At 23.5% G+C, this 25,580-nt stretch overlaps 2 protein-coding genes across 9 annotated transcripts in view; both read right to left on the reverse strand.

Moving 5' to 3' along the window:
* Positions 1-664: 664 nt before the first annotated feature.
* LOC122503711 lies at positions 665-2,571 on the reverse strand. Its single transcript, XM_043614371.1, has 3 exons — positions 2,278-2,571; positions 1,608-1,710; positions 665-1,469 (listed from the first exon to the last, which is right to left on the reverse strand). Exons 1-3 carry the CDS (start codon positions 2,420-2,422, stop codon positions 1,283-1,285), a joined length of 435 nt encoding a protein of 144 aa, XP_043470306.1. The 5' UTR covers positions 2,423-2,571; the 3' UTR covers positions 665-1,282.
* Positions 2,572-9,497: 6,926 nt separating this feature from the next.
* LOC122503709 (suppressor of Mek1-like) overlaps positions 9,498-25,580 on the reverse strand; it is a 188,939-nt gene continuing 172,856 nt past the window's right edge. For all 8 annotated transcript variants that reach the window (XM_043614369.1, XM_043614364.1, XM_043614368.1 and 5 more), the window contains 6 exons: positions 17,384-17,782; positions 16,577-17,086; positions 16,142-16,246; positions 13,932-14,241; positions 12,134-12,274; positions 9,498-9,632 (listed from right to left, as the gene is read on the reverse strand). In XM_043614369.1, coding sequence (XP_043470304.1) covers position 12,274; positions 13,932-14,241; positions 16,142-16,246; positions 16,577-17,086; positions 17,384-17,687 — 1,230 coding nt within the window. In that variant the 5' untranslated portion in view covers positions 17,688-17,782 and the 3' untranslated portion in view covers positions 9,498-9,632; positions 12,134-12,273. The remainder of the gene's footprint in view (positions 9,633-12,133; positions 12,275-13,931; positions 14,242-16,141; positions 16,247-16,576; positions 17,087-17,383; positions 17,783-25,580) is intronic.

Consider the following 25,580-nt stretch of genomic DNA (forward strand, 5'->3'; position numbering starts at 1 on the left):
CTTTTAAATGCTTCGAGAAATAAAATGATTTTGAATAATTGCAAATTGAAAAAATATTGATTATAAATTGTCAGTAAATGAATTGAATTGAATTTTTGAAGGTTATAAAAAATATTACTTATCATTTTTATTATTTGTTTCGATTTATACCGCTTTATTAATTAAATCAGTAAATTTTACGCGTGCCTGTGCACGAAATGCTGAATTCAGTTTTTTATTATTATTATAAATTAATATGCAAATTTCAAAATTTTTTAAAAGTAATTCTCTTTTTTCCGGTATAAAATTTTTTGGTTTTAAATATTAACTACAATTTCTGCATAATTTCATATTTTAAATTAATTAAAACTAGAAAAATATACTGTGATGTTTAAAATATATTATGAAACTTGGAAAATGATATCTTGTTTTTAACGGAAATGTAATTTCAATTAAAGTTAAAGAAAATCCTCTCAGTATAATTTAGACAAACAATTATTGAAGTTAAATATTTTTTTACATTTTGAATTTGTTTAAATAATTATTGTTCTACACGAAATTAAAATATTACGTTCAATTATTAAGCAATTGAATCAAAAGAAGAAATAAATTATTAAAAATGAGGTCGAAGTGGGAAACACCAAACTCAAAACACAACCAAATTATTATCATTTAGTTTACTTGTATTAATTGAAAACATACATACATTTTATTTATTCATGAAATATGCTAATGTAATTAATTAAAGTTTTTATTTTTTTTATTTTTTCTTGATTTATAACAGAAAATTCAATTAAATTTCAATTTGGGAATACTTTGAGAAATCCAAGTTGGGTTGACCGGAACGTCGCCCAAGGATACTAAACAAAAAAAATTGTTTGTCGCTTTTTTGTTTATTTGTCCAGCATATTATTTTTAAATAATAATGAAATTAATTAAATTTCTTTATTTCTTTATTTTTCAAACTTTGGAAAGCTAAGTTGGACCTAGATTGGCGCTTATCTCAGTTTGGTCGACTTTGTGGAAATTTTTACACGGGCAACTTCAAAGGATTCTAAACTCGGCGGGAAAAAATGTCAAAATTTTGTAGTTACACCTCTGATTGAATAAAATATAATTAAATTGAAGGCAAAATTAGAAACCGTTGTAATATTGAATTAGGCAGTTTTTAATTTAGTTTCTAATTAGTCAATCGTTAAATTTTCTATTGAGTTTTAATTGAAACGATCAACACTGTCTTGTTCACATTATAGTCAGTATGGGACTCAGCACTAGACTTGTTTTAGACTCATTCCGGGAGCGCCTATACGTATGTATAGTCTGAAGAATACACTTGTCCTTCCTGAACCAATGCTAGAATATCAGATGGACTGGGGTTCATTGCTACATATCCTTCGATACCTCCTTCATTAAGTTCTAATTTCGGTGGATCGTATTGAAATTCTTCTAATTTCTCACTTGGATAAGGTTGTCGTCGAAATCGTTCTGGACTAGTTACAAAATGAGTTTTCATTATTTATTTAAATATATAAAAACACTTGTTTTTTTAAATTAAATAAAAATATAAATTATCAACTTTATTTTTCTGTATCACGAATACTATACTATATAATTTTGTTTACACTTACACAAATCTTTTGACGTTTTGTTTTTTATTTTCATTAGATTCTTCTGTAACTGAACTACTTTCAGATGATTCTTTTGTTTCTGAACTAGAACTGTCTGAATCACCTGTAATTTTTACATAAAATTAAATCCATTTTAATAAATTAATATTTTTTTTAGTTTATCTCATTTTAAGAATGTCCATTTAAATTAATGAAGTCGTTAAAGAAAATTCAATTAATTTTTACAAAATTAAAATTTTGTTATTTGTTTTTCTAGAAAATATAATATTAATAATATTTAAATTATTTAAATATTAATCATCATTTTTCTAGTGGTCTCCGCCTTATCTTGGATTAATCACCTTAAACTAAAAAAATAGTTGGAAAATATAATATTATTTCGGACCTTTTTCATTGTAAAGTAAAGAGAAAATGATTTACAAAAAAGGAAATATTAAAAAATAAGGTAAATTTTGTTGAAATTAAAATTGTGAATGTTTATAAATTTTGTAAACTAGAAAATGAAGTATTTATGCGACCCACGAGGGAATTTAACAGACAGTCAACTCAAGTTAGTTTTAAATATCAAAATTTTTTTAAGTGACCAGAAAGAGAAATTTAATTCTTTGGGAAATTAAATTTATCAAAAGTTTATTTATCGAGAGTTGACTGTAATAGAAATCATACATACTAGAAGATGATGATGATGATGATGCAGATGACGATTCAGAAGAGTCTTCTTCGGAGGAACGAGAAATTCCTTGTGCTGTTTGCAAATAAATAATTAGCATTACTGCTAAAATCGGTAATATCATGGACTTTCTAATTGCAATCATATTGTTTCAGTTTTAATATTTTTTTTCTACAAAAAATTATCTTTTTTTCAATTTCAAAATTTTCCTGTTAATTTTATTTGGCTTTATCAACAATAATTAATCAAATATTACAAATATATTGTGACCGCAAAAGTTTTTATAGGCTACATAGAGGTGCATGTAGAGGGCAATCATTTGTGCAATTTACGTGTGGATAAATCCATGACAAATTCATTTCCATGTGTTAATCGCAAATAATTGGAAAACTAAAAAAATATTGATTATGAATTGTCAGTAAATTAATCGAATTTAATTTTATTATTTAAACCAGTAAATGTTACGCACGCCTTTGCGCGAAATTTTGAATTTAGTTTATTATTATTATTATTATTATTATTATTATTATTACGCAAATTACAAAAATTTTTTTGAACAATTCTTTTTTTTATACACCAAATTTTTTATTTATAAATATTAACCATAATTTCTCCATAATTTCAAGTTCAAAATTAATTACAACTAGAAAAATATACTGCAGTGCACAAAATTATAAAAATTAGAAAAATGAAGCATTCTTTTAAACAAAAATATTATTTTCTAATTAAAATTAAAGAATAATATAAATATAAAAAATATAAAATAAATAAACAAATAACATAATTATAAAAGAGTAATAAATAAAATAATATAATTGAAAGTATAAATGAATTAAATTAACTAAATAAATTTATTTAAATTTGGGGAACTTTAGTAACTTTTGAAAATAATTTTCAATATATTTGTGTAAAATTAATTTTTTATTTTTTTTGGCTTAATTTTTTTTTGTTATTCTTTTCCTTTCATTTGGAGTTTTTTTTATTTGGATGTAAGTTAGTTTACATGCGTGTGTATAGAGGAAAAGGGTTGAATGATTTTTTATTACTCTCAAAATGAACAATGAGTGACGGAGTTTAGAAGGTTTTATTTTTGTTTACTACTAGAACTTTGTTTCCATTGTTTCTGTATTATCCGAATAGACGTTTGTTTTTGCCTCTAATTTTCCAACTTCATCGTCGATAAATGGATTAATTGTCTTCTTATAATTAAAATTCGTACTTTCAAATTTTGTTGGAAGTATTTCGATTTTATTGATTTCTTTTGTTGTTAGTTCATTTGTTGTTTTGTAATACAATTGATTTGTGTTTTTTGGGTTAAGAAAGTCTGTCCTTTCTTTTTGTTTAGTCGTTAATTTTCCATCTTTATTAATATGTGTTTTAAAATCTTTTTCAATGCTATTTTCGTTGGAGTTTTCTTTTTTATTTCTCTTGAGAATTTCTACTTTGTTTATGATTTTTTCTATTTTCGGTAAATTTGCCTTTTCTGTAACTAAAAAGCAGAATTTTTTAATGTAACTTTAAGTTTTAATTGAACCAAATTTTAATTGAACTGAAATTTAATTAAAACTAATTTTAATTAAACCAAATTATATTTGACCCAAATTTTAATTGTACCAAAGTTTGACTAAACCAAACTTTGATTGCTCCAAATTTTAAATGAACCAAATTTTAATTGACCTAAATTTTAATAAAAACCAAATTAAACTAAACTTTAATTACATGGAACTTTAATTGTACCAAATTTTAATTGAACTAAATTATTATTGAAAAAGAATTTTAATTAAATGAAATTTTAATTGACCCAAATTTTAAGTAATCGAAACTTTAATTACTCCAAATTTTAATTGGCTCAAATTTTAACTAAACCAAACTTTAAATGAACAAAATATTGAAAAAGAAGAACTTTAATTGTACCAAATTTTATTTGGACAAAATTTTTATTGAAAAAGAATTTTAATTAAATGAAATTTTAATTGAACCAAATTTAAACTAATCCAAAATTTAATTGCTCCAAATTTTAATTAACTCAAATTTTAACTAAACCAAACTTTAAATGAACAAAATTTTAATTGATTCAAATTTTAATTGCACCAAATGTTAAATGAATCAAATTTAAATGAAATGAAATTTTAATTGTACTAAACTTTTATTGTATCAAATTTTAACTGAATCTAATTGAATTTTTCTTAATTTTTAACAGAATTTGCATGAAAGTGAATTTAAATTAAATTAGAATTTTTTTTAACTTATTCAATTTCACGAATACGTCGAAGGCAAGTTTCTTTTTTTTAAATATTAAAATCAGTGTTTAACTTGAAAATAATATCACTTTAAAATGAAATTATACCATTTCTGTAAATTTTCATAAAATTTTCCCTCATTTTATTAGAACTTTGGTAGGAATTCGTATAATATTTTTGAGTAGTTGAATATCGATATTTTTTAACTTCCGACTCTGAAATATTCCCTCTGTACACATAAGAAGGAGAATTATATGAATGTAAATCTCGATCGTTTTTATTTCCTCGTTTCTTTCGAGATTGCTGCTTTTCGTGTTTCAAATTCCGATATTCTTGAGTGGTACTATCGGCTAAATTATTATGCCTATACTTTTCACAATTTTGATGCTTGCCCCCACTTTTTCTAAGTATTTTGCGTTTCCTATGATTTTCTTCTTTCTCGAGTATTTTCTGATAATAATTGTGCTTTCTCTCTCTATTTAAAATATCCCGTTTTCTGAGATGCATCATCACTTGTTTCAGTTCTAAAGAATTTTTTTTTTTCTTTTAATCGTTGCCATTCATTGTTTTTTTTGTTTTGTTTTTTATTTCAATCTTTTATTGTGTATGAATTTTAGATCTTTATATTTCTTGAAATCATGAACGTTTAAATAGACATATAACTCTTATTATTGAAATTAAAAGGAGCAATTAAAAAAATAATATGGCAATTAAATACACTAAGAAAAAAATTTGCTATCAAATATTCGTTTGGCTCAATTAAAAATTTGCTTGAGATGACCAAATTCTTTCTTTGAACGCAAAAATTAAAAAAAAGAACGAAAAATTGAAGTGAACCAAATTTTTATTTAAATCAAACAAATATTACTCAAGTTTAACAAATTTTATTTATATTAGAATAATCTGAAAATAAAGTTTAAAGAACAAAATAGAGAATTTGAGTCAAACATAATTTTTTTCTGACTAATTTACTAATTAATTATTTACTAATACAATAATAATTATTTATTGTTTGCAAAAATTTTAGTAAAATTCTTCGCAAGAATTCAATTATTTTGAAAAATTTTGATTAAATTCTTTATAAGAAAAAAAATATTTGTTCAATAATAGAACGTTCAGAATTTCAATATTATAATTTGTTTTTATTTTTTCAAAATGTAAATTAATTACTGAATTTTGTGATTTCTGGTGATTTTTTTAATTCCCTCCAATTATTTTTAAATTGTCGTTCAAGATTTTCAGTTTCATTTTCATAATATTTCATTTGATTTACAAGGAAGTTTAATTGTTGAGTCTTAAAATGTAAGAAAAAATATTTATAAATTATAATTTAATAATTAAAAAAATTAAAAATAAATAAAGTAAATAATTTTATTATTAAAAAATAAAATAAATAATTATAAATAAATTTTATAATTATATAAAGTTATAATCAATTAGTAAGTGAATTAATTATAATTAATTAGGTATCAAAAGTAAATTAAAAAACTGTTTGGTATAGTTACCAACATGATGTGTTTATTTTGAAATTCTGACTTCTCGACGTTTGTTAATGCTTTATAATCGTTTAAAATTTTGTTTAGTAAACAAAGTATTTTATATAATCTTCCCAAATAATTTATTTGTTTATTATAATCAATCAGAAGTTTGTCCAGGATTCTAATACTAAACTCTACATTAGAATTTCCCTTTAAAATTATTTTTAATTGAGAATTTTTAAAAATAGTATTTTTTCACTTTTATTTTAGTCCTCAAAATTATGTTGATTACATTTTATAGCAAAATGGGGAAAAGATAAATTTTCATCAAAATAAGAGAAAATTAATATAAATTTAAATTATTATCATTATTATATTAAAAACTAGCTGTCGTACCCGTCTTCGACGGGTTTTAGTTTCTACCAATACATTTAACAGTGTGTCTACCAATTTGGAAAATAAGGAAATAGCTCAGGAATTTAATTTGACCGGAAAAAAATAATAATTAGTTAGGTACCATTATAGCTATTTCAGTAGGAAAATATTACTATTTGAATCAGTGATTGACTTTTTATTATCAAATTAGTTATTTTAACCAATTCAAATGCAGAGAACAATATTTGTCAATTTGTAGTACTTTAATTAATGCATTAAAAATTTATCAAATTTCCCACCCAGTTTTTGGAGTTATAGTAGAGTCTAATTGGAACTAATTGTATCGCAAAGGTTACGACTGCTAAAACCTAACATAAGACCTATATTTTAGACCGAAAGTAGGGCTTAAATTTTGACCCGGGTCTGTTTTCATAAATATTATACATCAATAAAAATTAAAGTAAAAAGCAATTTTTTAAAAGCGAATTAATATAATGAAACTTTTTCTTAATTTGATTGGAAAATTCCCAGCTTTTTCCAGTTTTCCCCGTTTGGTAGTTACCCTGTTAAATGTATTAGTAGAAACAAAAAACTGTCGTAGACGGGTACGACAGCTAGTAATATAATCTATATTTTATATGAACTTAAGAAAGAGTATTTTCATAAAAATAAGTAAATTTTTATAGCCATTTGTAGATTTATTTATGGATAAAATCAAGTAAATTTAAATTTAACAAAAAAAAGATAAACCGTGAAAAAGGACAAAGCAGGAAATTTTGTTAAATAAAATAGACACCGTGTTAACTTTTGTCTTTACATTGCTCAAAACATCTCTAAAAGTTAAATCTAGAGTTAAAATAAAAAAAACGTTTTAACATATAAGTTTTTGCCTAGTGGCATATAAGTAATATGCTTGTATTGTATCAGAGGTGACTTACAATTTCTTGACATCCTGCAATATCATTTTAATCATAAAAAATTTGCATTTTCAATATTTCTGAAATTCTTGAAAATATTAGATTAATTTGATAAATAATTCTCAATTACACTATTTTTACGTCAAAATAATAATCAGAGACTCCAAAAATACTACTGAATTAAACTTCATAGTAATTAGTATCGATTTTTTGATATTGAAAATATTTTTATATTTACTTATAGGATAGTATTTTTTGCAAAATTATGCTAAAATCTGACTAAATAACATATAATATTGAATTTTAGAAAGTTTAAAAGCTATCCATTAAAAATGTGAAATTTGGAAATTTTCCATTTTTTGAAGTTTTGAAAATATTTTTATATTTACATCTTAGTTATAGGATAGTATTTTTTGCAAAATTATTCTAAAATGTGACTGAATAACATGTAATACTCAAATATAGAAAGATTAAAAGCAATCCATGAAAAATGTAAAATTTTGAAATTTTTGATTTTTTGAAAACATTTGTATACTTACATATTAGTTATAGGACTTTATTTTTTGCAAAATTATGCTAAAATGTGACTAAATAACATGTGATACTCAAGTATAGATACTTTAAAAGCAATCCATTCAAAAATTAAAAATTTTGAAATTTTCGATTTTTTGAATTTTTTGAAGAAATTGAATATCTCCCGTTCTAATTAATATTTTTTAAATCTGTAAATTTATAAACCTTCCTTGGGTCAATACCTAATAACCTACCAAGTTGGACTTAAATCGATTTACATGTTTTTGTGTGATTGGGGTACAAAGTTTTTGTGACAGACATACGTACATACATACGTACATACATACGTACATACATTAAATTTTTTAAGAATATTTTTGGAATCCCTGATGTCCATAATAACTAATCATGTTAACATTTTGAAGTTTTAAGCAATGTACAGACAGACATCTGATTTTATTAATAAGGATTTAAATTTAATAAATTTAAAAACTATTGACAAAATAAATTCTATTGAATGATATAAAAAATATTCAATTAAATAATAATAAATACCTATAATAATAAATAATAAATGAATAATAAGTAATAATAATAAATAGTAGTTATTTAATAACAATTTGTACCTTGCTGTTAGAAATTTCCGTTGCTTCATTATTTTTAATTTCACAATTATTACTATTATTAGTATTTTTTATACTGGAATAGTTGTCACTACCTCTTCTTATTTTACGACTAAACTGATAGGTTTTGTTTAATCCGTTATCGAAATTCTTTAAAACGTTTCTCTTTATTCTCTTCTTCTTCTTCAAATTGTCTTTAAATTAAAAATCAATTATATCGAAATTATTAGAATTATTTCTCATATTTATCGAATTAGTGTTATTTTTAATGAATTGCAAATTTTTTAAATTTTGAATCGAATCATAAATTTTACTTTTTTCAGTGAAAATATTTGTCGAATTTATTTCCAGAAGGGAAGTATTTTCTGCAACAGAGATCAAAGAATCTATCGGAATTAATTGTAAATTGTAGGAATTATTCAAATTTTGATACTGTTTTATACAACTTTTATTTTTTTTTATTTTTTTTATAGAATTGTCGTTAGTATTTTTTTTCTCGTAATTTTGATCAAAATTACAATTACATATTTAATTCTTTACTATGTAGGTATTATTTTTTTCAACCAACTTTTCAAAGTTCTTCCTAATCTTATTTTTCTGTCATTATCAAAATCATTCATCCAATCTAATGAATCCACGTATGATTCTTGAATTAAATTTTCAGAATTTATTATTGATCGTTTTTCTTTATTTTTTTTCGCCTTGTGTTTTTTCAGTGATTTCTTGTCCTTTTTGCGCTAAATTGGTAAAAGGGGTAAAAAAGGACATTTAGTTTTTATTTACTGCTTTTTCCTTACTATATTAAAATATATAAAGTTTCTAAGAGAAAAATAGAAAGTTTATAATTTTCTAAAGAAATAGTTTATGAAAAAAAAAAAAAATAATAATGCTTAGTCCCCCTTTCGTTGTCCAACTAACTTTTGTTATTTTTTTGAGAAATTTTGACCCAACTTTAAGAATTGTTCACGAATCTTTTAGTTTTCAAAGGTCTTATAAACTTTGATTTTAGTTTGAAGAAAATTAATGCGATTTTACGCTAATCAGTTAGAATTTCTAAGTATGAAGTCCTGCGTACTTTAATAACTTTCCACTCAGCAGTTTTCTGCGAAGGATCTATCTCGTTTAATGGTTTTTCCTCTGTCATGTTGCTTTGTTCGACGCCCCCTTTAAACATATCATCCGTAATTTTAAGAGCTGAATAATTACTTCCTGAAAATGCATTATTGTCTTCATTATTATTATTATTCCTATTATTAATTGTATTATTATTACTGTTAGTTTTACTTTTATATAAATAAAAATAAAAATAATAATAATAATAATAAAAATAATCGTTATTCATAACAATAATTATTAGGTATTATTACAGCAGGATTGTTACAGGTCAGGGAATTCAGAGAAATTTAATTAAAAATTTTAAAAAACTTAGATTTTTGAAAAATTTTAATAATTAAAATCTTTTGAAATTAGTTAAATTTTGTTACAAATGATTGCAGAAATTTAATTATTTTCAAAAGTAATAAAATTCTTTGCAGAGATTGAATTATGTTCAAAAATTAAAAAAAATTCTGGTCAAAATTTCAATTATCTTTATAAATAATAAAATTCATTGCAAAATTACAATTATTTTCAAAAATTTTCCTCAATTCAATGATTTTTAATATTTACTGTTTTAATAAAATTTTCCAAAAGAATTCAAATATTAAAAAAGAATTATAATAAAATTGTACGCAAACATTTAATTCTTTGCATAAATAATAAAAACTAGAAACAATTCGCGTGCTAAAGTGCGCGGCTAACTTCTTACTGCTTTTTCTAAATAAAATTAGCAATTTTAAAAATAATAGACTTTAAAAATTTTTGTTAAAAACACTAAAAAAATTCAATTTTGGAGAAATTTCAATTATTTTCAAAAATTTTTCTAATTTCAATGATTTTTAATATCTAAGATTATAATAAAATTTACCAAAACGAATTCAATTATTTAAAAAAATTTAATAAAATTGTATGTAAACATTTAATTATTTTCATAAATAATAAATTTTTTTTAAGGAATATACAATTATTATTTAAAAAAAAAATAATTTAAAATTGTAGAAAATAATAATTGAATTAAAATGATAAAAATAATTTTGATGAAGTTACAGTAACAATATTCTTATATAATATAAAATAATGATTTTATTACTTGGTCATCTTTAATTATTATAAAACATGAAGAAATCGATCACTTTGAATCTTCGACTCGGAGCAATCGATATCTTCATGTTTTATAACAAATACTTTTATAAGTTAAATTGTTTAATTTAAAAATGGTTTAAATTTGAAATTTTTGAATGTCTTAATTCCTGTGGAAAATCCTGTTCCAAAATAAGATTAAAAATAGGAATTGTGCAAATATTTTTCTTTTTTTTCTAAAACAAAATAATAATTTTGTTTTAGAAAAATTGTGATTCATAAACAAAAATAATGCAAAATAAATAAATTTTCTATTTCTTAATCCCAGGAAATTTAACAATTTTCTAATTTTGTTTAGAAGTAAAGAACAAAAATCTGCATAATTTCAATTTGACAAAAAATAATATTCAACAAAATTTTAGTCTTTTAATGAAAAGAAGTGGAAAAAATTCTGATGATTTCTATTTGTCATTACAATTTTGAATTAATTATAAAATACAAATAATTATAACATAATAATATAATATACAATGTATCTAAAGATAACAAAAAACTAAAGTATAAACAAAAGACAACTTCAGAGTGTGAGGGACAGAAAAAGTGAATGAATAAAAGAAAATTCAAATTATTATAGTTAATTTTACAGGAATTCAATTATTTACAAATTTTTTATTTTCTTCGCAATAATTCAATTATTTTTCGTAAATAACAATATTCTTTTTAGAAGTTCAATTATTTTTATAAATAATAAAACTTAGAATTTCAATTATTTTTAATACAATTTTAATTGCATTTCGCGAAAAATGTAATTATTCTTAAAAATTTTATTAAAATTCGTTAAAAGAATTCAATAATTTAAAAATGAATTTCAGTTAAAATTTTAGATAATAGTTGAATATTAAAAGCATTATAACGTGAATTTTTAGAAATAATTGAATTTTGAAAGGTTTCAAATTAAAATCTTAGAAAATTATTATTATAAAATATAAATAATAAATATGTTTTATTATTATTTTTATTTCAGGTGAGTGAAACTCAGATTTTTGGACTACTTGCTGCAAAGAATTTGGTGAGTCACTAATATTATTGCATGCTAAACATTTTTTATTTCTCATTTTGTATGAGCATATCATTTATTAATTGTTAATTAAATAATTACATTTTTTTATTATTTCAAAATTAATTAAATACTTCATTTTTCAATTATGTTTTTGGAATAATTAAAATTTTATTGGCAATTATTTATCTATTTATATATATATAAATAAATTAACTTTCTCGGTACCTTTTGTTTCCGGAATTTCATTATCAATATTATAATTATTTTCATCGGTAATTTTATTTCTTTGCTTTTCACTCTGATTTTCCATCTCTATTTCTACACTGATGGATATTCAAAAAGTTAAATAATTAATTAAATTTTTTATCGATTAATTTTAGGATAATTGATAATTTTTTTTCTTTCTTTGTTTAAACAATATTAAAATTTATTGTAACGGATTTCTGAAAAGTAGGAGAAAAACATACTGTACCTTGGTGTTGAAAATTTTGCATTCTTTCGTCGATTGTCTTTAATGGAATATTTTCTCCTCTCATCCTTTAAATTGCAATTATTTTTAAAACTTCCATAAATATATTCCTTTCCATTTTTGTAATTCATTGTTAATTTTTGTCTGAAAATTAAAAATTCATTCGATGTAATAATTCATAATTATTTATTATAATTTATTATAATTATAATAATAATTATTATTATTATTATTATTAATATTATTTTTATTTTATTTATTTTTAATCTAGATTTGCAATATTTAATATTAATAATATTAAATAATTATTTATATTTTTTGAGCCTGACGGAAAAAATGTTTCACCTGAAACAGCGATACGTTTCACTGGAATAAGAAAATTTTTCTCTATTTTAGAGAAACATATCGCTATTCCAGTGAAACTTATGGCTGTTTTAGATAAAACTTTTTTTCCGCGGCTGTGGAAAAAAATTTTGCTCTCAAAATTCGAAAATTCTATTGATGCAATACACTGAAAGAAATTTATTTAATTCAAAATAATGGATTACTTGTCTTATCAAATATATATTTGATTGAATCAAATAATTTTTATTTAAATAAAATAAATTCTATTTGAACCAATATTGAAAATTGTCATAAAAATATTAAAAATTGAAAATTAATATTTAAGATTTTAAAAATTATTCGATATCTAATAAATATTTATTTGATTTAATAATAGATAAGTAATCGTTTATTTAAATCAAATATAATTTTTATTGATAATTTATATGAGCAAAAATGTCTGCCACGATTATATATAATATAAAAGAATAAAGTTTTAATCAAAGAAGATTTTCACAGACAATTAATAAAATTTCAAGTGCGAATTCAGTAATGTGCCTACTTTTGCGGTTTATAATCTTTCTTATTGTTTCGCGGGCTCAGCGAATCCTTATTATTCCGATGAGCAAACAGGTTATTTTCTAATGGCAGATCGTTACTTAAAAAGTCACTTATATCTTTGGTTTTAAACTTTCCCTGAATTTTAAAATTATACTCAATTGGCTCGTAGGATATGATTTTTCTCGAGTCCTCATTATCTTCATTTAAAACATTATTTTCTCTTTCAGACAATTTATCTGACCTGTTCGATGTTCTGTACTATCAATAAATACATTTTTTCCCCGTAAATAATAATTGAAGAAAAAATTTTTTTTTTAACTTAATTTTAATATAATTACACTGAAGAAAAAATTTATTTGATTCAAATAACCGTAATTACTTGAATTATTATCAATTTAATATTTACTTGAATGAAATAATTTTTATTTGAGTCAATTAAATGATTCAATTCATATTTACTCTAAATACTGAAAATGTTAGTTTAAATACCATTTAATTTATTTAGATAAAAATTATTTGATTCGAGTAAATATTTTATTGATAAATAAAATATCACCGAGTGATAGAATCATTATTATTATTTTTATTGATAATAGTCCAGTAATCGGTTATTTGAATAAAATAAATTTTTTCTTCAGTGCATAGTTTTTATTTATTTTCTCTAAATAAATTTTATAATAGTTTTTTCGCCAAATAAATTTTTCGGAGAAATTAAAAACTTTTTTTTGTATTTATTTACTATTGAACTTAATTTTTAAATAATAACAATTTTTATCATTTTTTCATCCCCGTAAATTTTGATGAAATTTTTTTTCTTTTTTGAAATACAGATTTAGAATTATTTTTATTTCAATTCTTTTTTTTTACTTTTTCACCCAGAGATTTTTTTTGTCGAATATTTTAATTTCTCTTTTACCATGATCTGTCCACATTTGATTTTTCGTAATTGCGAATATTTGTATTGTCCTCGTCCTCGTATCTTTTGTCACGATCTATTGCACCATTAATTGGCAAATTATTGGTTTTTAGAGAATTTTCACTTAGTGTTTCATTTAATGTTTGATTGTCGGAAATGTCCGGAATATTTAAGTTGCCAATGAATTCCTCACTCGGAATTTTATTCCCTGTTTTCTTTGCTTCCTGATCTTGCTTTTCGTCTTCAATTTTTTGTTTATTTTTTTTAATCGGGTAATCGTCATTTTTCGATTTCTTTTTGGATGTTGTATCTGAAAATATTTGGCCTCTTTATTACGAACTTCAATTCAATAAATTCAAAATTGATTTTCAATTTGACAATTCATATATTTTCTATTATATTTTATTTATCACTTATTTTGTTACTATAATTTTACCATATTTTTACTATATTTATCTACTATTTATTATTTTCTATATAAATTAATATAATATTCTATAATAATTTATAGTAATTTTTATTTTATTATTTATACAAATTATTTATTAATAATATAAATATTGTTAAATATCATTGATATTATTACAAAATATAGTTAATATCTCATTTTATATTTGGAGCCGCTCCGAAGGCAAAAATCGAAAACAAAATATTTTACAATTTACCAATAACATTTTTTTACCAATTTTATTTTACCAATAACAATTGGAAGAAGAAAATAATATTTTTAATAAAATATATAAAAATAAATAAAAAGGAGAAAATCTATAAAAGCATAATAAACATAATTTTTCTTTTTTTAAATGTATAAATCTGTTATTAATATTTTATTATGTTTTTATAGGTTTTCTCTTCTTTATTTATCATTAGCAAATGTTACGCGCGCTAGCGCGCGGAACGTGATATTGAATTTATTTTTGTTATGCAAATTACAACATTTTTTATTTTCAAATATAAATTTTTTTAATAATTTTATAATTAAAATTTAAAAAATTCACTTATTAAATACAAAATTAATTATTACTGTTCATATTTTTAAAAATTTTAATAAAATGTCACGAAAGAATTCAAATCTTTTCTAAAATTTTAATAAATCCTTCGAAAAAATTCAATTATTTTTATAAATAGTAAAATTCTTTGCAAGAATTTAATTAATTTATAAATAGTAAAATTCTTTGCAGGAATTCAATTATTTTTAAAACAATTTTAATTGAATTCCTCGGATGAATTCAAATATTTTAAAATATTTCCATAAATTTCAATTATTCCCTGAAATTTTAATAAATTCTTCGAAACAATTTAACTATTTTTATAAATACTAAAATTCTTTGCAGGAATTAAATTATATGTAATCAAATTTAAAAAAAATTATACAAAAGAATTTAATTATTTTCAAATATTTCCATAAAATTCAATTTCAACAAGAATTTTAAATTCTCTAAAAATAATTCAATTGTTCTCAAAATATTATTTTAAAAATTTTATATAAAAGAATTCAATTATTTTAAAAAAATAATAACATTCTTGTGATGAATTCAATTATTTTGAATATACTTAATTTTAATAAAATTTTTTAAAGAAATTCAATTATTTTTGAAACAACTTTAATTGAATTTCTCGAAAAAATTTCATTATTTTCAAATATTGAAATAAAATTCTTCATAACAATTTAATTATTTCTTAAAATTTTAATAAATTCTTCGAAACATTTCAATTATTTTTATAAATACTAAAATTCTACTCAATAATTCAATTATCTTTATAAATAGTAAAATCCTTCGCAAGACTTCAATTATTTTCAATTCAATTTTAAAAAAATTCTTCTTCATAAACTTGAATTGCTTTCAAAATTTTTAATTAAAATTATTAAAGAAACTCCATTAGTTTAAAAAAATTTTAAGAAATTCTTCAAAAGAATTTAATTAGGAGTTTTAAAAATTTTAATAAAATTCTTTGGGAAAATTCATTTGTTTTCCTAAATAATAAAATTCTTTGAAGGAATTCTATTATAATAAAATTTTTTGATAAAATTCTTTGCAACAATTCGATGATTTTTAATACATAGTTTAATACATAGTTTGTTTTCGATTTTTCTGGGAGCAATTTTTCTTCGGAGCGGCTCCAAAAATAAGGTGAAAAACTTTTTTCATATTTTATTATTTTTTGTACTATTATTTTAATATTTTATGTATTTTATGTATGGAAATTACCTTTTTTTATTATTTTCGACTGAGATTCATGAGACAACTCTTCTGACACTTTTGAATTTTCATTATAATCGAAATATTGAATTTCCTCTCGTCTTATTCTTGTATCTGTTTTTTTTTTTTTGAGGAAAAAAATATTTTTTATTTTTATATTAAATTTATGAAAACGGAAATAAATTAGTTTAATTTAATTCTTAATGCAATTAAAAAATTTCTTTTGGTTGAAATAACCAATTACTTGTTTATTATAAAGTAAATATTTACTTGAATCAAAAAATTTATATTTAAATCCAAATAAATAGTTAATAGTCAAGTAATCGTTTATTTGGATGAAACAAATTTTTTCTCAGTTTGAAATTACACCCAGAAAAAGTTACAATTTTGTTAAAAAATTAATAAAAAAAATTAAGTAGATTATTTAATTATTTATTTATTTACCTGGTTTTGAGAGTTTATCTTCATGATTATAATAATAATCATAATCTTGAGCAGCGTCTCTGTAATTATCATCTAAATTTTCATTTCGTTTTTTTGCAAATTTCTCGTATTTTAATCCATCGTCATCATTATTATCATTATCATCATAAATATTATCATTTGAATCGATTTTTTTACTTCGACATCGAACAATATTTTTCTTGTGAATAAGTAACTTTCTACTCTTTCTATGATACTGCATTTTTATATCATCATCTTTTTTTGTAACATCTTCTAGAGCTTTTATATGTTCTTTGATTTGTTTGCACCTTTCTGATACAATAGATTCAGTGTCAGTGTTTTCACATTCCATTTTATGACAAACAGAATCTTTTTCTTTGCCTAACGTTATTGAATTTTTTCGGTTACTGTACTCTTCCTTTATGTATAATAATTTTCTTTTCCCTCTACTTTGCCAACTGTGTTGTAAAAAATCATCTGAATTCAATTGAATTTGTTTATGATAAAATTCTGAAAGCGGAAAAACAAAAAATGGATTTTATTCCTTATTTTTATAGAAATATTTGTTTTTTTTTAATTTCAAGGGTCATAAAAAAGTACAAATTATCGAGGATTTTATTTATCGAATGTTTTAAGTATCAACAATTTTTTTTAAGGATCAAAAAAAGAAATTCAATTATTGAAAAAATTCGATTTATCGAAAATTTAATTATCGAGAGCTGACTGTATTTATATAGGGAAAAAAAATGATTTCACTGATTTGAAAGTTGAGAAATTTTGGAATACTTTATGTACACGAAATATTACTTTTATCATTTTTTCCATTGTGGGTTTCATTCAGCGTATTTGAATTCCTTGGTGACATCATCCTTTCATGTTCACTTTTCGTGTGACCTTCTTTTCTGTGAGTATCTTTCTCAAAGTTGCTTTCATATTCTTTGGCTCTAGAAATGTTCGTTACATCGACATTTCTATTTGTACCATTGTTGCTTTCAATGAGACTTTTGCTCGATTCCAGTCGAGTCTGTTTCGACGTTTCTAAAGACAGTGGAAACTCATCCACATTTACTCCTTTCATTGTCTCTGATTTTTCCGATGAAACAGTACCCATTATTTGACTCGATTCGTGTCGGATTAAAGAGTCATCTAGGTCTTTTACTCGACTATTGATTTTTCTTCTTTTATGCCGTCTATTTTTTGAATGGCCTATTTGTACGAATTTCTTTTTTAGTAGAATACTTTTTTTCTTTTCCCTTATTCTTTGTTTTTTAAATTAATTCAGGTTGCCATACAGGACAGGGGAAGTGGAGAATTTGGGAAAAAGTAAAATTGGTCCGGGAATTAGAAACTTTAAAACAAACCTTCATGCATAAAGAGTGATTGGTACGATTTTAATATAAATCTAATTTTTTGTATAAATAATACAAGTCTCGACGAATTTTAGTTCCAAATTTTAGAAAATAATTTTTTTGAAAAAGTTGCAGTTATTATTTTAGCAATAATTAATCTCAAATTGACTGATTTAAATTTTATTTTTACTACTTATAATTGAATTAAAGTCATTTATGAAATTGTCTGACTGAAATTTATTTCTACTACTGATAAAAAAATTAAAAAAATTTTAAACATTGTCTACTTTAAATTATTATGTGTTACTGCTAAAATAATTTAAATTGACTGACTAAAATGTTTTTGGACTACTGGTCAAAGAATTGAAACCAATCATGAAATTGTCTGACTGAAATTTGTTTGGACTACTGATACAAGTATTAAAATCATATAGAAAATTATACATATGACTAAAATTTATTTTTACTATTGCAAAAAACAATTAAAATCAAATTAAAGAATTGTCTGACTAAAATTCGTTTTTACTACTGACAATAGAATTAAAACTATTTAAGAAATAGAAATAAAAATAGAAAAACCACTAAAGAAAAATTAGAAACAATTATAGAAATTGTCTGTCTAAAATTTGCTTTTACTACTGATAATAAATTAAAAAAAAGGTAAAAAAATTGTCTGACTGAAATTCGTTTATACTACTGACAATAATGTTAAAAACAAGTTTCAAAGAAAATTTTTCTAAATTTTTCTTTAATACTGGTAATAGAATTAAAACTAAGATATTGGCTGACTTAAAATTTACTTCCACTACTGATGAAAAAATCAGAAACAAATAAATTGTCTGCCTAAAATATGTTTTTACTACTTTATAATAGAATTTTCTAAATTGTCTGACTAAAATTTATTTTGTACTACTGACATTAAAATTAAAGTCATTTATAAGTTTGGCTGACTGAACATGAAAAAAGATTTAAAAAAGACTGACTAACATTTGTTTCTACTACTGATAAAAGATTTAGAAGCATTCAAGAAATTGTCTGACTAAAATTTATTTTGTACTACTGATATTAGAATTAGATTCATTTATAAGTTTATCCATTCAATAAATTGTCTGACTGAAAATTATTTGAACTACTGATAAAAATTTAAAACCGCTAGAAATTGTCTGACCTACAATTATTTGTACTACTGACAATAAAATTATAGCCATTTATAGAAATTGGCTGACGAAAATTTGGTTCTACTACTTACAGTATTATTAAAACTACTAAAGAAACTGTCTGGCTTAAATCTGTTTGTACTACTGCAAAAAAAAATATTTGAGTAAATTGTCTTATTGAAATTTGTTTGCACCATTTCCAACAAAAGTAAAATTAATTAAATGTGAAAGAAATTAGCAATTAATTAATTATAAAATTAATTAAAATTTAATTTATATTAAGAAATTGTCTGACTAAAATTAGTTTGTACTACTGTCAATAAAATGAATAAGTTTTGTTGATTAAATATCAGAAAGATTCAAAGAAATCGTCTGACTAAAATTTGCTTGCACTACTGATAAAAGATTTAAAAGCATTCAAGAAATTATTTGCCTAAAAATTGTTTGTACTACTGGCCAATTTTTTTTTTAAATTCATAAAAATTTAGAATTTACTGACTGAAATTTGTTTGTACTACTGACAATCAAATTAAATTCTAATTAATTAAATTAAGAGAATAAATTGCTGTAATATTAATAAAGTAAGGCAGTTAATAAATTAATTATTAAAAATGAATTGTCAATATATCAATATTTAATTAATAAAATAAGGTATCATCCCGAGTCGAAATTTAGACCCTACTTAGCCTCTGAAAATGTAGGGCTTATTCAGGTTTAGCAGTCGTAAAGTAGGGTCTGATTTCAATACAATTTTTAAAAACTAGACCCTCCTTTGACTCCCAAAATAGGCTGAAATTTGCCAATCTTCCATTTGGAGAAGCAAAGGAGGGTCTACTTCTAAGAAACCTATACCGTACTTTTATACCTCGTAGACCCTACTTTCATACTCCTAGACCCTACAATTAGAAAAAGAAAAATTTGAAGATTTGCTCAGATTCAATTGAAGCACTTGGGATGAGTAAAAGTGGAATTTTATGTGTTTTATAGCGTCTATATACACGAAGTGTATATAGACGCTATAAAACACATCAGTATTTATGAATTTGGAGTACTTTTTGCATTTGCAGTGTTTCAAGTAATGCATTAAAAAATAATTCTAAATTTTCTTTTAGAATGTAGGGTCTAGGAGTATGAAAGTAGGGTCTACGAGGTTTAAAAGTACGGTACAGGTTTCTTAGAAGTAGACCCTCCTTTGCTTCTCCAAATGGAAGATTGGCAAATTTCCGCCTGTTTTGGGAGTCAAAGTAGGGTCTAATTGTATTAGAATTAGACCCTACTTTACTACTCCTAACACTCAATAGACACTGAAAATTCAGGGTGAAAGTAGGGCTTAAATTTCGACTCGGGATGGAATTTAATTTTACCACTAAAAATTAAATATTCAACAATTTTAAAACTTAAATCTTTTTAAATATATTAAAAAAAAAATTGTTAAACTGTGAAATATTTTTCCATATCGTATTAGCCACAAACCTGATTCTGAATGTGTAATATCGTTAAACAGTTTAAAATATTGGTTGCCAAGAAAATTCCTCGATACTTCCAATTTTCCGTTAATTGGTTTATCGATTGACCTGTATTTGTGGAAGGAAAAAAGAAAGTATATTGTTCAGAAAATGTTAAGATAAATCTAAAATGGAATAGCCGCTTCGCTAGAACTCTATACAATACACATTGCAACTGTTATCATCAGTGAAAGCATGATCAAGAAATTGATTGTTGCGCTTTGCTTTTACTTTGAATCGTAAACTGAAAATCTGTTATTTTTTTTTATTTATCGAAAATAACATTCTTGTTCAAGTTTCATAAAAGCAGAACTTTATTTAATTAAATTTTTCTGCTTTTACAAATTGCTTCGAGTTATAATTCGATTAAATACTATTTCTAGTGTAGGTATTATAGAAAATAGAAATGGAAAAACAAAATTAATTACTTCTCTATGGGATTTTTCTTCAAGTTCAATTCATACTGTATAGGATTCATCATCAATTTCGATTCATTTTTCTCTAATTGATTTTCGAAAAAAGTTTCTATTTTATAATTTCCTTCGGTAGTTTCTTGCAAAAGATATTCATCATTGTTGGCCGACTGTATTAAATGAAAAATTGTTACAGAGGATAAATTTTATCAATTATTTATTTTAAATGGAAAAATAGTAACAAATTAATGAAAATTATTTATAATTATAAATAAATAAACTAAATAATTGGAATTTTGTATCTTAGAAACGATCATTTTTTATGAGAAGGAAAAGTTCTGTAAAAAATTACACTAATTTTAAGTAGAACACAGTTTTTCTAAGGATATCAGATTGAGGCAAAAAACGAATCATAATGTTGCTTCGCAACATTTTTGTTTCATTTTTGTCTCAGCTTAATATCCTTAGAAAAACTGTGAATTTACATACTTTAAATATTGTTTCAAGTTTTAAATGTTAAAAATTATCAAATATAAGTAATATTAATATTTTGCCTGTTATGAAGCAAAAAAAATTCTATTGGCAACTTCACTAATCTAATAGAAATAAACTTATAACTGTTGTTATAAATTAATTACTCTTAGATTATTGAAAGAGTTAAAATTAAAAAAGTATAAGTAAAAATTAATATTTATATACATATAGGTATTGATAATACTTGACTCGAATTTTATATTGGAAAGTGAGAAGTAATATTTGAAATCTAGTATATATTTTGTACAAAAATAGAATCCGTAGCTAGAGGAACATGCGGCATTTTCAGTATCCCCATGTGACAAGAATGCCGCAAACCCTGATTGAGCCCTCTATCCTGCTTGACCCAAGAAGTTTCCTTATCAATTTATCATCCCTGAGCGAAGTTGCCGTGAAACTCAAAATGCTTTTCACAAAAAAGTCAAATATTCCGGTATTATGATAATAATTATAGTCAGTTATTGTTCTTTTTAGTTTTATTTCGAAAAATATAACTCATTTTATTATTACTAAATTATTCAACAATTAATAATAATTATTAAGATGATGAAAAAAATATAATAATAATATTAATTATTTAATTATTTAATCAAGAAATTGTCTGACTAAAATTTGTTTGTACTACTGTTAAAGACATGATAACCGTTCAAGATCTTGTCTGACTGAAATTTATTTCTACTACTGACAATAAAATTAAAATCAATTTAGAAATTGTATGACTTAAATTTGTTTGTACTACTGATAAAAAAATGTAAACCATTAAAAATAATTGTCTGACTGAAAGTTGTTTGAACTACTGAAAAAATTAAAACCATTCTATAAATAGTCAGACAGATATTTATTAGTAATTCTCATAAAAAAATTAAAAACTATTTCAATGTATTTGTTTGTACTAAAATTTATTTCTACTACTGACAAAATTTTTTTTTTTTTTTTTATTGTTTTATACTCCTGCCCTATTGGCCTTACGCACTTCGACAAGAGTCCCCGAGAAATACTTTTTTGGATTAAGTACTACTGATAAAAACATTAAAACTATTTAAGAAATTGTATGACTAAGATTTATTTTTACTACTGTTAACTGAATTAAAACCTTTTAATAAATTGTATGACTGAAACTTCTTTTTACTGCTAACTATAAAATTAAAATCATTACTTTTATTATTTATAAAAAATTGGAGAAAAATAAACAAATCGTCAGACTAAAATTGTTTTTTCCAACTGATACTAAAATTAGCAGAATTTAAAAAATTGTCTGACTAAAATTTATTTGTACTACTGACAATAGAATTAAAATCTTTTATAAGTTTGGCCATTCAAAAAATTTTCTTACTGAAATTTGTTTGTTCTACTGATAAAAATTGAAACGATTTAAAAAATTGTCTGACCGATATTAAAACAAATTTTCTTAGTGAAATTTGATTGTATTATTCCTAAAAAAATTAAAAACAGTTATTAAAATTGACTGACTAAAAATTATGTCTACTTTTGACCGTAATTTTAAACTATTAAAGAAACTTTTAGATTAAATCTGCTTATACCCAAGCAAAAATTTCTGTCAAATGCCAGTATTCACAACAGGCGCAGTATTGCACCAGTACTGGCATGCCAGCAGTTGGCTTGCCAGTACTGGTTAAGTACTGGCTTCAATAAAATTTCTGTACTACGCCAGTATTGCCCTTTAAGACTGGTATGCCAGTACTATGCCAGTACTGTGCCAGTATTGCGAAAACAACACTGGCAAACTAGTACTACGCCAGTACTGTGCCAGTATTGCTAACACGGTAAACTGACAATAGTCAGTTAGGAACTAATTAATGGAAATTTATGCAGTAATTTATAGAAATTTTTGCAATAATTTATAAAAATATGTTCCACATAAGTTACAATTAAAAATTTTTTCTGTAATTTATGGAAATTTATAGAAATTTTTGCAATAATTCGTAAATATATGTAAAGCAAAAATTATCATTAAAATTTTGGATTTCTGTCATTTATGGAAAATTTGCGGTAATTTATGAAAATTTATGCGGTAATCTATAAACATTTTGACGATAGTTTATAAAACTATGTAAAACACAAACGAGAACTAAAAAAATTAACATTGGAAATTTATGGTAATTTATGGAAATTTATGAGATAATTTATAAAAATTTTGACGATAGTTTACTAAAATATGTAAAACACAAATTAGACCTAAAAAATTGAATGTCGGTAATTTATGGAAATTTATTAGGTAATTTACTAATTTGATTTTTTTGAATTTAGTTCAATTAAATAATAATTTAACTAAATTACACAGTTAAACGCTCTTTATTAATTGTAAATGTAAAAGGTGTCAAAAATTAAAATTCATTCTCCTGTAGCTTCGATAGGGTAGTGGTTAGAGTGTTAGGCTAGAAGTCCGTAGATCGTGGGTTTGATTCCTCGCAGTGTCAAATTTTATTTCGTTATAGGTTTGCGTTTATTCTGTGTTGTAAACAATAATTTGATTAAAAGTTAAAAGTTGGGGATTATTACATGTTTATAAATATAAATTAATTTTTTTTTATTATATCAACATTGAATTTAAATAAATTTTCCACTAGATTGGAAAATAGACGGTCTGGTCTGATTCAGGCCAGCGCCAGAAGATTTTTCTACACGTGTACTAAACCAGTACTGAACTAGTACTGGCTGCCAGTACTGCGCCAGTAACATCAAACCAGTACTGAAAAGCGTTATCATTTCGGTCAAATGCCAGTACTGGTTCAACCATGGCGGCCAGTGCTCCGCCAGTACTGGGCAGTACTGGCGCAGTACTGCGCCAGTTGTCAATTTTTGCTTGGGTACTACTGACAAAGAAATTTAAAGAAATTGTCTGATTAAAATTTGTTGTACTACTGAGAATAAAATTAAAGTCATGTATAAGGTTGGCTGATGGAACATGAGAAAGAGTCAAAGAAATCGTCTGACTAAACTTTGCTTTCTCTACTGATAAAGGATTTAAAAGCATACAAAATATTGTCTGCCTGAAAATTGTTTGTACTACTTACAAAAAATTTAAAAACATATATTGAAATAGTCCGACTAAAAATTGATTTGTACTACTAACAATAAAATTTAGTTTATTTATAAGTTTGTTCTGCTGGTAAACGTTTTTAAACAATTTAAGAAATCGTCTGACTAAATTTGTTTTTTCTAGTGATACTAGAATTAACAGAATTTGATAAATTGTCTGACTAAAATTTATTTGTACTACTGACAATAGAATTAAAATCATTTATAAGTTTGATCATTCAAGAAATTGTCTGACAGAAATTTGTTTGTACTACTGATAAAGAAACTATAATATAACATTTAAAGAAAGCGATTTCTACATGTTTTGAAGCTTTATTTTGAAAAAAAAAACTTTCCTTATGAAATGAACACAAAAATTATAAAAATGTACAACTTGGCAGCGGTTTTTTACCCTATTCAACTCTAATGTAGATTTCCAAAAAAAATGAAGAAAAATTTGATTTACCTTCAGGTGCAATTAAAATGTAAAGATTTTGAAAAAAGAATAAAAGAAAGAATATTCCGAGTTTTTGCCATATAATTTTGCTTGAGAAGAGCTGCGTTATAATAATGGTTGGGACCGTTAAAGCGGTGCGCGTACAACGTTCTTGCGTGGAGACGTTGACAAGACAATGGGATCTCCATAGAGTCTAGAGTCGGTTGGTATGGCGGTGTTATTAAAAATTCACTCCCTCTAGCGAGTGAAGTGGCCTCTGGCAATCTGCATCTCATTCCCGGGTGAGTGTATATAGCTGGTGCGGTGGTTAGATGTGGTAGCCATATCGCAGGAAACCGACTGGAAATAGTGGAACCACGAAAGGCACAAAAAGGGGTGTTTCACACTGTCCACAGGACATGATCGCACTCAAGGAGAACAAGGAGGGGGGAATGGGAGAAAAAGAGGAAGAGAAAGAGAAAGAGAAAGAGAGTTGAAAACATGAGCAAAACGGTAAATGTTATACCCAATTACACACGGTATTCAACTAAATAAACTACTCCGTCCCTTT

The sequence above is a fragment of the Leptopilina heterotoma genome, unplaced genomic scaffold, assembly GCF_015476425.1.
Source record: "Leptopilina heterotoma isolate Lh14 unplaced genomic scaffold, ASM1547642v1 Lhet_27, whole genome shotgun sequence".
Classification (NCBI taxonomy): Eukaryota; Metazoa; Arthropoda; class Insecta; order Hymenoptera; family Figitidae; genus Leptopilina; species Leptopilina heterotoma.